At 33.4% G+C, this 14,533-nt stretch overlaps 2 protein-coding genes across 5 annotated transcripts; both read right to left on the reverse strand.

Moving 5' to 3' along the window:
- Positions 1–624: 624 nt before the first annotated feature.
- On the reverse strand, positions 625–10,186 carry LOC105347101 (protein PALS2). 4 transcript variants are annotated; one of them, XM_034448095.2, is made up of 15 exons: positions 10,095–10,186; positions 9,548–9,607; positions 8,971–9,092; positions 7,960–8,118; positions 7,663–7,824; positions 6,707–6,785; positions 6,269–6,417; positions 5,754–5,885; positions 5,364–5,481; positions 5,070–5,129; positions 4,799–4,960; positions 3,285–3,487; positions 2,724–2,849; positions 2,485–2,508; positions 625–2,277 (listed from the first exon to the last, which is right to left on the reverse strand). In XM_034448095.2, exons 2-15 carry the CDS (start codon positions 9,585–9,587, stop codon positions 2,101–2,103), a joined length of 1,713 nt encoding a protein of 570 aa, XP_034303986.2. In that variant the 5' UTR covers positions 9,588–9,607; positions 10,095–10,186; the 3' UTR covers positions 625–2,100. The 4 variants fall into 4 exon arrangements, with proteins under 4 accessions (XP_034303986.2, XP_034303987.2, XP_065931231.1 ...); XM_034448096.2 differs by lacking the exon at positions 10,095–10,186 and adding an exon at positions 9,857–9,875; XM_066075159.1 differs by lacking the exon at positions 10,095–10,186 and adding an exon at positions 9,733–9,751.
- Positions 10,187–10,332: 146 nt separating this feature from the next.
- Positions 10,333–14,197, reverse strand: LOC105347100 (beta-sarcoglycan). The gene is made up of 7 exons (XM_011455998.4): positions 14,140–14,197; positions 13,850–14,053; positions 13,014–13,199; positions 12,535–12,577; positions 12,221–12,381; positions 11,559–11,699; positions 10,333–11,090 (listed from the first exon to the last, which is right to left on the reverse strand). Exons 1-7 carry the CDS (start codon positions 14,152–14,154, stop codon positions 10,902–10,904), a joined length of 939 nt encoding a protein of 312 aa, XP_011454300.3. The 5' UTR covers positions 14,155–14,197; the 3' UTR covers positions 10,333–10,901.
- Between the last annotated feature and the right edge of the window lie 336 nt (positions 14,198–14,533).

Here is a 14,533-nt window from a genome sequence, read left to right on the forward strand (position 1 = left end):
ATACGGCAAGGGAATAATAAATAAAAATAAGGAATCTCTCTTCATTAAATTTGGCCTAGTGTTTCTAGAGAAGAAGTAAAAAATGTAAAAAGTTTACAGACAGATGGCCAGACGGACAATGAACAACAGATGATCAGGAAAGCACACTTGAACCTCTGGTTCAGGTGAGGCGAGCTAAAAAAAAAAACCCCGTACTTTCATGATCTTCAAAATCGCAATCCATTATGACTGGTAAGTTAGAAGGGAGGAGTGTGGTGTCATATCTGTTACTCAAACGTCAACACTGTTATTTATTCCTTAACCAATTTTAAGTAGTCTGATACACAAAACAAAGCTTGTAAAGCATATGACGCAAGAATACTGCTTTAGCTTTTTTTTAAAAATTTTTATAAAAGAGGTAAAGCATGAACACAGACCCCACATGTAAATTCTTTTCTATAATTTTGTACATCTCCAAAGGCACCCAACACCACATGGGTAGCAAATGGGCACATAATGTCGCTGCCGACAGATACTTTGGCTAAATTATATACTGTTCCTCATCATAGGAAGAAAGGGAGCAAAAAATGTAATGGACACTCTGTTAATACTTGAGATAAAATGACGAATCTTATAAAAAACATGTACATTTCCAGTATTTATTATAATAAAATAATCACTATTGTAAACAATAAATGGAATGCTGTAGAACATTGCACATCATATAAAATATGCACTGCCAACATTTTTTTTTCAAGATTAAGGATTGTACACAGCTGTAAATTCTTACTGAATGTGTCCTCCATGTATGGAATGTGTTTGTGTGGTATAAATGACAACTTTTAAAAAAGTTCATACAAAATCTTCAGAAATTTCAAAGGAATGTAAGACATGATTCAATAAAATATCAAATTGTCTTTCTTTCAGGGGAAAAAAAAGAAATGGAAGAAATCTGCATCTTAAAGTTAAACCCTGAAAATATTGGTCACTTGACTCTACAATAAATAAAACTATCACCTGACACCATTGTTCCCGATTTTGCACTAACCACTACTGCATACAATTACATGGAATGAATTTCATAGCAGGTTTTTTTTCATATATATAAAATTTGCATTGAATATTGTAAGTGTGAAGTCAAGGCACCAACACTCTTCGTTTGAAACCTCTGTAAATGTTTTAAATTGATATGAATGATAGGGACTCACAAAGCAAGATGAGCGGGTCACTGTGGTGATTATTTGAGTATGAGATTCTGTAAGTCTTACAGTGAAGTTGCATACAAATTTCTCAGTACCTTAAATTCATCCTGTGGATTTTTTTCATAAAATTCATAAATGCAGATTTAGTAACCAAGCTGTGTTCTAAGCAATCAACATGAAAAATTGTATAATGGGTGGTTACAACCTTCAAACTATACAAGTGTTACGTTAAAAACACAATCTTAAGACTCACAACCAGAATCTTTTCCATAAAAAAACTCTACTGCATGCAAAATTGGTTATACAAATTAAAATACCCTAGTAATAAATGAAATAACATTTGTAGAAATTATAAATATACAATGCAAATAAATGTACATGGTATGATGTATACGGATATAAATTTCATCAACAAAAATAGCACATCCGAAAAAATATACATACATGTTCAGAAAATATTCTGTTCTGTATTCTGTGTTAATTTTACAATCAATTCTGCTAATACAACCTCTGAAATATGATTCATACAAACTGGGTTACATTAATCTTGTTCCAAATCCAATTAATCAAATTCATTGAGTAAAATCAGAACTGATAACAAAACACTTTTCTGGCAATAAAAAATCTTTCGATTCTAGTGCCAGTACATGTACATGCAAGAAGGTGTCTAAACTTGATTTCATCGTTTAACTTAGAACATTTGTTATAGTTTTAGTCTTCGTGCTTTAGATTTAGTGCAGCTGTGCTCAACAATTTTAGCTCTATTCATCTCAAAGTGTGCACATACCCTTCCTAGCAGTGGCGGATTTCAGGATAATAAGTAGACGTGGACAAACTATACTTCCTAATGATATTGTAATGAAACTCTGCATAGAAAATGATGGGTGTTAGATGAAGGTATTATGGCAGAACAATAATTTCAATACACCCAATCCACAGGCACCCACTGAGTGGCTGCACTGAGGTCTGACAAGGCCTTCTTAAGTTCCCGGTAGGTCTCCTCAAAATCATCGTTCACCAAAGTCACGTCAAAGTACTGTTTGTACACACGCTCTATTTGGGCACTTTCTTCCACTGTTCTCAAAAAGTCTTTTTCCTGTTAAACAAAAGAAAATACACAATAGCAAATATTAGATAATGCAAATCTGGAACTGATTCATCAGTACATATACCGTAAAATATGTGATAATTTTTATAGATTTTACAATGTACACATATTCAAACTGATTTATTGCAAAAATTATAATGTGTAATGTCATAAATTATATCTAATTTTATTTGGATTTACACAAAGAATACTTACACTTCTCATTTCAACTGTTCCATGCTACAAAAATAAATGCAAAAAGGGTTAAATAGTAATAATGCTTATATATGTATGTATTCTCTTCTACAGTGTAAAGTCGCCTTTAAACTATAGATCTAACTCGTGTGTATTATTATTATTTAGTATTAAAATCATCAATCCTTAGATCTATATAATACATTTTGGATAACTGGTACTTTATCTCCCCTGGATCAGTTACTAGAATTAATCCTTACCCCTTTTTTTCCGGCCACACCTTTCCTCCTTCCCTCCTCCCACATAATTCTCTGGACATCTGCACTGGGGGCAGCCAAAAAAACTATGTAAGGCATGTACTCGGCATTCTTTAAGACTTTAAGTGACTAGAAATGAAAAAAAATAGTAGTGTTTTAAAAACACAATTGCTGAAAGGGAAATTACATTCCTTTGTTTCACAAATAGAATATTTCTTTAAAATTATAAAAGAAAACATTAAAGTAGGTGCAAGAGTTATCTCTTTTGCATGACTATTAACTGCAGTTAAAAGAAAACAAGAGATGTTTGTGAAACACTTATGCCCCAACCCTTGTAGACCTCTGCAAGAAAATGAACTTTTATAATATTGCAATAATTAACTGATCAACCCAGTAGCAATTAACCCAGTGATATGAAAACTTATTTTAAATTGTGAGTGACCTAAATGCAGGAATTGTATACCGTATATATTGGTGAATTTCATATCTTTTTCCTTGCCTTTGATGATGGATTTTATACTACCATCAGCAACTGGAATGACCAAACTAACATGTTGGACTTACTGTTGGGTTTACATCCAGGACACACATCTTGCCCTGCTGAACCGTGTAGTGAATGGATTCAAGCTTTGTTCCATAAAGGTTTCCATTAAATTCTCCAAACTCCAAATATTTCCCAGCCTTAATGTCTGCCTCCATGTTTTCACGGGTATCAAAAAAGTAACCCTTTCCATGTTCCTCGCCTTGACGCGGGGTTCTTGAAGTATCTTAAAATGGGGAAAAAATCATACATGTAAATAAAGTAACATATTTTTTAAATAAGCTGCTTTCAAATCTTTCCCTAATTCTTTTTAAACTTTAAAAACAAAATAATTTTCTACTTAACTAACCCATATTTTAAAGAATCTAAGGAGTGCAATTTTTTTTTTTTTATAAAGGTGGGCTCTGTCACTGGTGTTAGAATAATAAAGGTGAACTAGAGGTACTGTGAGCAAGCTCACAATTGATACCCCCCGCTAAGATAAAAATCATAATGCGTGCATTTCTCCAATTATAGAAAATATTGGATGAATCTATTTCACCGTCCATTTTCTATAAATAACAACTGCTCTATTTTTTTTTTTAAACTGTTGGTCATAAGCAATATTTGTGTGAAGTAAGAACATTCAATGCTTCTCCATAAGAAAAACAATGACCGGACATAAATTTTGCACTTTTTCTGCCAGTGACCTTGACAATGCCCAAATGACCTTAGGTCAAGGTCATGACACACCCATTGGTCCTAAGCAATATTTGTGTGAAGTTAGAACATTCAATGCTTCTCCATAAGAAAGATAATGACCGGACACGAATTTTGCATTATTTTCCCCAACGACCTTGACCTTGCCAAAATGACCTTGGGTCAAGGTCATGACATACCCTTAGGTCATAAGAAATCTTTGTTTGAATTAAGAACTTCCAATGTTTCTCCATAACAAAGATATGGACGGTACACAAACTTTGCACTTTTTCTGCCAGTGACCTTGCCCAAATGACCTTGGGTCAAGGTCATGACACACCCTTAGGTCATAGGCAATCTTTGTGTGAAGTAAGAACTTCCAATAACTCTCCATAAGAAAGATATGGACTGGACACAAATTTTGTATTTTTTCTGCTAATGACCTTGACCTTCCCCGAATGACCTTGGGTCAGGGTCATGACACACCCTTAGGTCATAAGCAATCTTTGTGTGAAGTAAGAACTTCCAATAATTCTCCATAAGAAAGATATGGACCGGACACGAATTTTGTATTTTATTTGCCAGTGACCTTGACCTTGCCCAAATGATCTTGGGTCAAGGTCATGACACACCCTTATGTCATAAGCAATCTTTGTATGAAGTAAGAACTTTCAATGTTTCTCCATAAGAAAGATATGGACCGGACACGATTGCACAGACAGACAGACGGACAGACGGACAGACAGACGGACGGACAGACGGACAAGGTGATTCCTATATACCCCCCCAAACTTCGTTTGCGGGGGGTATAAAAATAAATCTATATCTATCATAAAGTGTTCAAGATGGAGACACTAACGAGGCATGACAGCACCAAATCTCCTCGGGTCGTCCCGGATTAATCGTTCCTTCATGGACCTTCTGCCCACATGGTTAGCTCCCACTAGGACCAGGGTTTTGCGCTGGAAAGGTGGCATCCTTGTTACCTCCTCATATATTGTAATGTTACACTTATCAAAATCTGAAAGCATAAATAGCTAGATCTTTAATCATATCATTCTGTTAACCTTTTTTTTTTAAAATAAACAGTATAAAAACAGAGAAAATTTGTGACGAATCTAATGACTTACCTTTGTGGTTCCTTGTTGTATATTTAATTGTTCTCTTCTTCCTCTTCTTCAATCCACAGACTACAAAACCAACAGAATATCTATAGTCTCAGGGTTCAACAAACCAGAATTTAATATATGCCAGAACTGGGTATTTCAAATTTAATTCTGTTTGTAACATACTATATTACTGGTTTAAAAAAAAATATTCTTTATTGTTTCAACTACACTGCCTAAATCTCAATAAAGATAAGACAATAGTAGCTTATACATGTGTGTATATATTTGCATACGTGTAAATCTAGCAATACTTACAAAGACTGCTTTTGGAATAATCATAATCAGGCTGGACATATGCCTGACGTTTCTCCTCTAGCTGCTGAGCGGGGATTAGTCCGGTGGGTCCATCACCTTCCTCATTCACTATCTTTGCCTACAAAATCAAGAAACTATGAGCATAAGTCATATCATGATGTCTATCAAATGATAATTTCAACATTTCAACTACGGCAAATGAATTCTTACCAGAGCCTAAAAAAATATCAGACAAAATTTTTTTTCTAAAAATTCAAAAAATGTCTCCCCTAAAAATAAAACCCTCAAACACAAAAACATAAATACAATCTTCCTGGTAGCCCTCTAAAACTAGACACTTGAACTAAATTTCTAAGGATAAAATAAACAGGTAAGATCCATTCTTCCTACCTGCCACCAGTTTGGATCCTCAGTGCTCATGATGTGCAGTATGTCTCCATCTTTGAAGGGCAGACCAGCGTCTTTACAAGGTATCAGACGGTCTCTTTGAGGATCATAGTTAAAATGTGCCTTCACATATTTCTATAAAAAGAATTTTTATTCCAAATGATAAGAGAGGAAGAAAAATGATACTGATGAAAAATAGAAAACTAAATCCATTTACATGTACCACCTGAACACTGTCTAACATGCAATCATAAGCATAACGAAAAAATTATGTATTTTGACCCCAAACAAAAAAATCACACAAGAAAAATTAGAACATTATCTGTACAATATACAACAATCATAACCTACATGAAACTGTCAAGGATATTCCAAGTCAGCACAAAAAAGGGGCAAGAAATCAGCATTAATACATGCTTTGTACAGCATTCATACATATATATTATAAAGATACAAGTTAATGACTCTCCCTTTCTCTTCACAGTATTTTAGTATCTAAGTGGGAGTGACCGGGATACCTGGGCTTGGGGTTGGTGTTCGGCGAAGTTCTGGACAATCTTGAGGGTGATTCCTTGGTCAGTGCTGCGTATGATGTCCATCAACTGTTCAGGGGTCGACACAGGGATTCCATTCACCTCTTTTATCACATCTCCCACATGCAAAAGTCCTTCAAAAATCAATAACATCTTTTAAACAAATTGTCCTATCTTTCTACCACATCTAAAGGAGTTGGTTGTTCGAAATTAGCCTTTCATTACATGTACATACGCTGGTAGCATATTTCTAAGAATTCTTTTAATTACATGTTTATGTACAAACAACAAGTTTTTTTCAGCAAAATATTGACCAAGACTGATAAATAGTGTTAATAACACATACCTGTACATAAAAGTAGATTTTGAACAATTTTTCTGAGGTTATTCAATTAATCAGCTTTGATTAAACAATAACAATACCTTGTTTATCAATCTGGCTGCCTGATAAGATACGGGCAATTACCAACTCTGCTCTCTCATCTATCTTCACTGTTATTCCCTGAAAAAAGCACATTATATAATTTTTGTTCTTATTCTTAAGATATATTAAAATTCTGGTTGTGACAAATAACAAGTGAACTTGTACTCAATTTGGGTTATCCAATGGTACAGTTAAAACCAACATTCAAAAGTTCCTCGGATTAAATCTCATTCATATTTAAGTTCTAAGCTAGATATTCATATTTGGTTGAATATTTAACATTGTTATATTTAATAGTTTATTCTCACAATATAACTCTATATCAACATAATCAATAACTGTAATATAAGCTCATCCAAAAAATACTGAGCGGTCATTATTTTTAAAATATTGACTGACTAGGAATAATATTTAGAGGATATTCCCTTTATTTCAATTGATCGCCTTTTATTATTTAATTTGTAAATGGTGACGTAAATAACTCTTTGGAACTCCAAAACAAGATGACTTTATAATAGGCAACCAGTCAAGGCAAGTACCAGTAAACAACCGATGCGCAATGCGACGTTTGCTACCGTAACGGATATAAGGATTAGCGAACTACTGTGAAGTAATATCAGCATCTGAAACTATATTTCTACAAGAAGCAGAATATCACCAATGCTGACAATATTTTTGGAAATGAACTTTGTGTAATATTGAATTTGTGAATTCTGTGTTGAGCTGAAAAAATTAGGGTGATCTGTTTTTAAATCCTTTCTTGAATTTTGGTTTGATTCCTCATATAACAAAACAAATGTTGATTGTGTTTTCGGGCAACATTGATCGTATTAGCCCCCTTGGGACGAATATATTGCCCTTGGCTTCGTGTCGGGCAATATTTCATTCCTCAAGGGCTAATAAAATCAATGATATTGCCCTCAACCCCAGTCAATATAGTAAGTATATGACTTACCAGTGGAGCATTTTTCTCCCTTCTAATGCCAACAAGTCGAACCTGGTCAGGCATGTTACTGAACATAGAAAGTGGGGGTGGTGGAGAGAACAGCTGGGAGTCTTCCTCAGTTTCATCCCCATAGTTACGGTCAGCAACGTCATCATGTGCCCTCAGTAATGCCTGCAACCAATATTTAAATTAATCACCGATATGTGTGCATATGATTATCAGCCGACTGGTAAAGATTCTTTTCTCTATAAAAAATAGAATGACGAGTATCTACATCTCTAAGAAATTTTCTAATTAAACTCTCACCCCAATATGAGGATTGGACAAGATGTCCTCCAGTTCCTGAGCCTGTTCATTGTCATCCAATGAGGGCCCAAGGGCGTTCACTGCATCGGATGCCAGCTTTCCTGCACTCTCCTCTGTCACTGGCTCTAGAGGATTGTCATCTTCTAGTGTATCTTTGGTCTAAATGGGAATTTATGAATTATAAGATTGAATAGAGAAGAAGTCACAAACTTTTATTTAAACCTCTTAACTTTGTTTCACATTAATGAATTTAAACATCTTTGTCAATTATGAATAGGATTTTTTTTTTTATACTGTGACATCTTAAATTTTAATTATGATAGTTTAATGACAGTACATTAAACACAATGACATTAACCAAATTCAAAATTTTGTTCTGAATACCATAACAAGCGTTTAGGCCTTATTAATATGAAGTAACATATCAAACAAGCCAAAGCTATCTCTAGATATATACACATGTACCAATATATCATAAAATGTCATCTTTATATTATTTTATCCAATGGCTTGAAATTGATATCTTTTGAAAACATTTTAAAATTAATGTAAGCATCTGTGTAATAAAACTCATTCACTACTTCCTTAGTTTATTATCATTATTTACAATATTAACAGTGATAAAAAGGAACTGTGGAGTTAAGTAGACTGCTTATTAAGGTATCCACTGAATACACAGATGACTTATAATTGACCAGGTCAGAGCACCCATGACTATAGTATACCACTACAAGATTCAATCAACATTGCATCATTAACAGCCTAGCAGCTTACCCTAAGGTATGTAGTGTAATAATCATGTTTTTAAAATGCTTGATTGACATGCTATATCCTACTCAGATGTATATTTCTATTCATCACACCTGACTCAGCTGCGATGACTAATATACAGATTTAATGTATTAGCTAGACCCAGGCCAAAACATTTGTCCAATATATCTAACTGGGAGTTTGATTACATAATTAGGAGTAAAGTTGTGTCTTAATCCATGTCAATACACAAATTCTTACCTGCAATATGCTTTTTAATGCTGGGTTATTTAAGAAATTCTTCAGAAAGTCCAAATCATCTTGGTCAGCCTCCACAATATCTCCTATTTCATTCAGATTAGTTTTTAATTTGTGAAGGGACACTGAAATACAGAAAAATATTTATGAAAGGTTATTTGGTACATGGTTCATTCAATCTAAAGGCTATTTTTCATCAATGACCCTGCCAACTGAACTGTCATACACTGAACAAACATCAAACATTATTACATACTTTAATTAAAATTTGCCATAAATTGTAATTATCAATATGCAAAACCAAGGATGTATATATATCAGTCCCTGAAAGTACAAAGTACTGCTTAAAAAACATCCGTTGTACATCATTTTTTTTTTTTTATATGTGTTGATGTAAAAGTATAGCCCTTGACGTGATTAAAGATGAATTGATTTTTTAATCTGACACACAAAAACCCAAATATAATATAAAATCAATAATCTGCTCGCATATCAAGATTCTGTTGTGCACAAAACCTTTAATAATTAGCTGAACATTTTTCTGGTTTCATGATTAACATAGTATTTGGTTCAATCTTACCTAAGCCCGAATCCTGGGCTTCTCGTGTGGCCGCTGGCATTTTAATTCAGTAATGAAGTCCTGAAAAGGGAGATTTTCACTAACATTTAGATGCATTATAACAAGTTTTGGGGGCTTTAATTTTCTTGCGATATAAAGTATTAAGTTTTTTTAAGAATTACATGATAAAAATATTATTTAGGTACTCAGAATCTATACTATTGACATCGATCGCGATCAAGATATACGTGTATAATACGAGAAGGTAGAAATATATAGGCTTGCTAACATCAATCAATCAATACCGACAGCATTGGTATATTCACGTACTTAAATGTACACAATTGTGCAAGTTTACATCAAAATCACTTCCTGTTTTTCGGCCATGTTTTGGTTGGAGGGGTTGGAATTCATACGGACGCTAAAATATATTGCGTTGCAAACCATATGGCGAGCAAATTGCCAAAATAATGCTGTTACGCAAGACATCTTCCGTGCATTTATACTTCAATTGCAAAATATGAACTAACATGATAATTGGTTTTATCAAAACATATAAAAGTCTTACCTGTAATTAAAACTTCACCTGTTGAGGTATGTAATATAAGACCCTCGTTTTCATTGGTGGTTATTTTTAACACGCCGCCTTAATTTTGAATAGTGAACCCGATGTTATTAAATGAAAATACTAATCTGTTTTTATGATTTATAACACTTTTAATGTTGTCAAAACAAACTCTTCTTTCATTCCGTCGGATTTTCTTTTATTCTTTTTATTTTATCCTTAAAAAGAATTTTAAAAAAAATTTTAAAGCAATTTTTTTTTATTGTAAACAAATTCATGTTCACGTACAAATAAAGTTACAAATAAGGGGGCTGAATCGTCAACAATTTAACTATCAGATCTTCCAAAAATTTTAAGATATGGATAAGTAATTATCTACTATTTACTACAGAAAAAATCCATATGCTTTAACATTTAAATTTAGGCATTTTCCAGTATTTTTATACAGAGCTCTTCATCTAAAGGAGATCAATACAGTGTAAAAATGGCCATAACCATCGAGTCCTCTTAATTCTTAAAAAGATATGCTCATGCAAGTCTCAAACCCCCGCACATAAAAAAATTAAGTACCTGCCTCTCAATATACATACCAGTTCATAAATATATGGTAATAAATACAAAAAATATTTACTTTAGCACCAAGTTTCTGTAAGAACGACACATATATAATAATAGTAATACATTTGCAACTACATGTATATAGAAATACAAACTTTGCATAGATTTCAAATGTTTCCAGCATTTAGGTTAATAACTAAACAAATGCATACTTATTAATTAAGTACCAAGTACTCAAATACTATTGCTTCTTTACAGACAGTCATTCACATTATTTGTTGTGCAGTTTGACAGTGGTTCCACTATGAACAATCTACCACTTGGTATACAGAGGCACACTTTATATACTGTGATGTTGGTCACTGGTGAAAACTGACTGCTATTTGGGATATTCTTGTTGATGAACGTATGGTTTGTTGCTTCAATATTGATATCTCCATCCTAAAAATTCAGATTCAACATTTGTCATCTATTCTTTAATAAAACCGTGATAAAGCTATAACTAACTATTTAAACTTATTTAATCAGAATTAATGACACTGTGCATGCAACTAAAAAACTACATGCATTTATTTAGTTTACTATTCAAAAATTCTTTGCAACATGATATAAATATGTTAAACAAAAATGTACCAAGAAAATAAAAATTAAAGGCATAAATCATGCTGTTGAAATAAAATATTACATATCCAGTTTTCTTTGCTATAAAATATGAATGTGCTATGAATCTATTGACAAAGCACCTCCCCATTTACATATTACATAAAGTGAACAATTTTGATTTAAGCAATACATATAAGCAAATATTAAAGTGATGCTCTATTAAATTTAGGTAATTGTAAATTTATAAGTTTATAGACACAGACGACACATAGGAAATGCATTATGTACCTTATTGAAGTTACCTACCTTGGACTGTATATAAAGACGCCGACCTAGATCAGCATGGAAATACTCCCTCTCTGATGTCATCACTACTCCCTCAAATCCTGTCAGGTACATTTTGTCTGCTTCCATCACAAGTCTTTCCACTCCAGTTTTACTTTGTATCTAAATGAAAAACCGCAGACAACAACAATCAAATTAGGTATCATTTGACTTATTTACATAATTCAATACATTTTATTTATGATACAGAAATATCTCAAAAGTAACTACATGTACAATCAATTGCTCTACAGTGATGATATTTACTCTCTCTTTAAATAAGACCATTAAATGTGCATAGAAACACATACCACAGGAATACTGTGTATGTCTCATCTTTTTAATACCATATTTGGTTACTTACTTAGTACACCAACTGGATAAAAATTATCAAAGGTAAACATTATACATGTACAACTCTATATCCATGCCTGAATCTATTGGGGGAAGCCAAAAAAAAAGGCCATGGACCCAAATGGAAAACAAAATCTATAACACCCCCTTCCCCAAGACATCTTGCCCGTAATAAATCAAGGTCAGCATTCTCTTGTAGGCCAGTTTAAGGTCAATAGCCGCATCAATTTATGTTATTTGATCTGACCAAGTTTAGAGGACAGAGTTTCCTGTTCAGGTCGTCAACTTACGTGAGCCGTAGTGAGGGATGGAACGTGGAGGTTTATACCCGGATTTTGAACATTGGTCCATGTTTGTGATTTGGTTGAGAACAATGTTGATTTTGACTCCAAATCTTCTAGAATAAATTCATCCAAAGACTGAAACTGAATCTTATTTGGTCCAATTAAACCTAAAACATAAGTTTAATTGGATCATTTGTAAATTTGTTAACATTTATCATCACTAAAATCATACTTGTTTTCTACGTGCATAAGACAAAGACTAGTCCACAAAAATACGCTTTAATTCATGTCCATTCACAAAAGCTTCTAAAAACTCTTACCTTCAACATCCTTTTTCTTGATAGATGATGTATTAAATACAATCTGTATAATCAAAAGAAAGAAAATATTATATGATACAGGTGTCTTGCTTTGGCCTTAAGAAACTATTTGAAAGATAATTTTTCAAAGCATGCAATTCATTGGTTTTAAAGTAAACCTGTGCATTGTTTAGAATGTATACCGGGTATATTAATGTTATATGTATTTCACCTTTCAATTCAGCAAATACAGTTACCCTACTGGTACCTAATATTACTGACCACAGAAAAAAGCTGGCAAATAATCAATTTTTGAATAATAATAATTTTTGGCTGGTAATGGTATAATTTTGCTGGTGTCACCTGCTGCAAAATAACTTAAAGTTGCTGGACTGTCTTTCAAGTACATAGGTGGTCTCAAAAAGTTTAACAAATTTCAAGAAAGTGATGCTTTAGCCTTAAACATATTTATGTAATATTTACTATGATTACTGATGTACCTGTTTATCAGAATCAAGCTGTATTGATGAGGAGTGCCTGCTGCCAACTCCTCCTTGAAACACTTTCACTGAAGGCAGAGTGGTGCCTGCTAGGAATCGTAGTAAATTACTGTCTGCAGGGATAAACTCCAACATCTCCAATCCTGCTGTGGTCACTTTCAGCATGTATAGAATCCCTGCTGTCATCTAAAAAAAATGGAGATTTATTTTTTTTTTATTCTTAATACTACATTGTATGTCAGTTCAGCTACAAAGTAACATATGCTAAAATAACCAAATATTTTTCTATAGCAAATCAGCTTCCAACACAAAATTGACACCTTCTTTATTTTTTTTTCTGGCCTATCAACTTTACAAATGATACAAGTTTGATTTAAGTATTGAATAGTATTCAAATGGAAATTACAAGTAGCAACATCTTATATAAACAGCATTTACACTCTTTTTTCCACAGACACCAGGCCCGCAGACACATACATTTAGAAGGGTTTTCCTAAAATTCCACACACAAGTTGCATTATTTAGTTAAGCAATTTGTGCCATTTAGAATGGTAGTTGCTGTATGAGGACAATAAACTTGCTATTTTTTTTTAAAACATCTATAAGGGCCTAAGACCAAATCTTGCCACTTAGTTCCATTTATCAGCACATAAAATCATTTACGAAAAATGACTTAACAATGCACATGCACTGGCAAGAAATGGTACTTGGTGAGAATTTGTCTTAGACCATAAAACTTACTTACTGATTATAACATTTTACAAAAATCTTTACTCAAATTTGCACTATGGAATTCATATCATTGCATGAGTACAGAAATAAAATTAATAAAATACCAGAATATTGAGCAGTGCCAACACAATGAGTATGACGACTAGGCAATACAGAAGATAAGCCCTGCGACCTCTGACCCCCGTTCTGTGGAGATACTGCTCATCGATGTTGATGTAGCCGGCATTGAAGTTGGTGTTGTGCTCTCTGTTTACTCTTCGTTTCACCATGTATCTCCCACTTCTTGGCCCTCCATGATGATCGGGGCTCTAGAAACAATTAGAAAATATGAAACAACGAATGCACATCTCGTAAATGATAAATATGCGAAGAGAATCTGAACAAAGGTACTCACAGCATCCAGGTCCATTTTATATATTTCGGAAACCGAACCCGACGTTATTTCAAAATCGTTTTCACTGCATGCGCGGATCCAGAATTGATTTTTTTTGGGGGGGGGGGGGTTGAGTTTGCCGTTAGGGGGAGGGGGGGGGGGGGGGGTCCTGAGGCATATTTTTGTAAATTTAAAGAAATTTGAATTTACAAGGGGTAGGAGGTTTGGCCTCTAGATCCGCGCATATGATGTTTTCATCGCCAGAATTAAAATTATTACGTAAAATCAAATTATAAAAGACTGATATCAAACAGTAATTACTGTCGTAAAATAATAAAATTTCGATTTCTTGAGTTAAATAATCAAATTAATACCTTAAATGAACTGAGATGACACCGATGCGTATATTATCAGT

Source organism: Magallana gigas, chromosome 2 (assembly GCF_963853765.1).
Source record: "Magallana gigas chromosome 2, xbMagGiga1.1, whole genome shotgun sequence".
Lineage (NCBI taxonomy): Eukaryota > Metazoa > Mollusca > Bivalvia > Ostreida > Ostreidae > Magallana > Magallana gigas.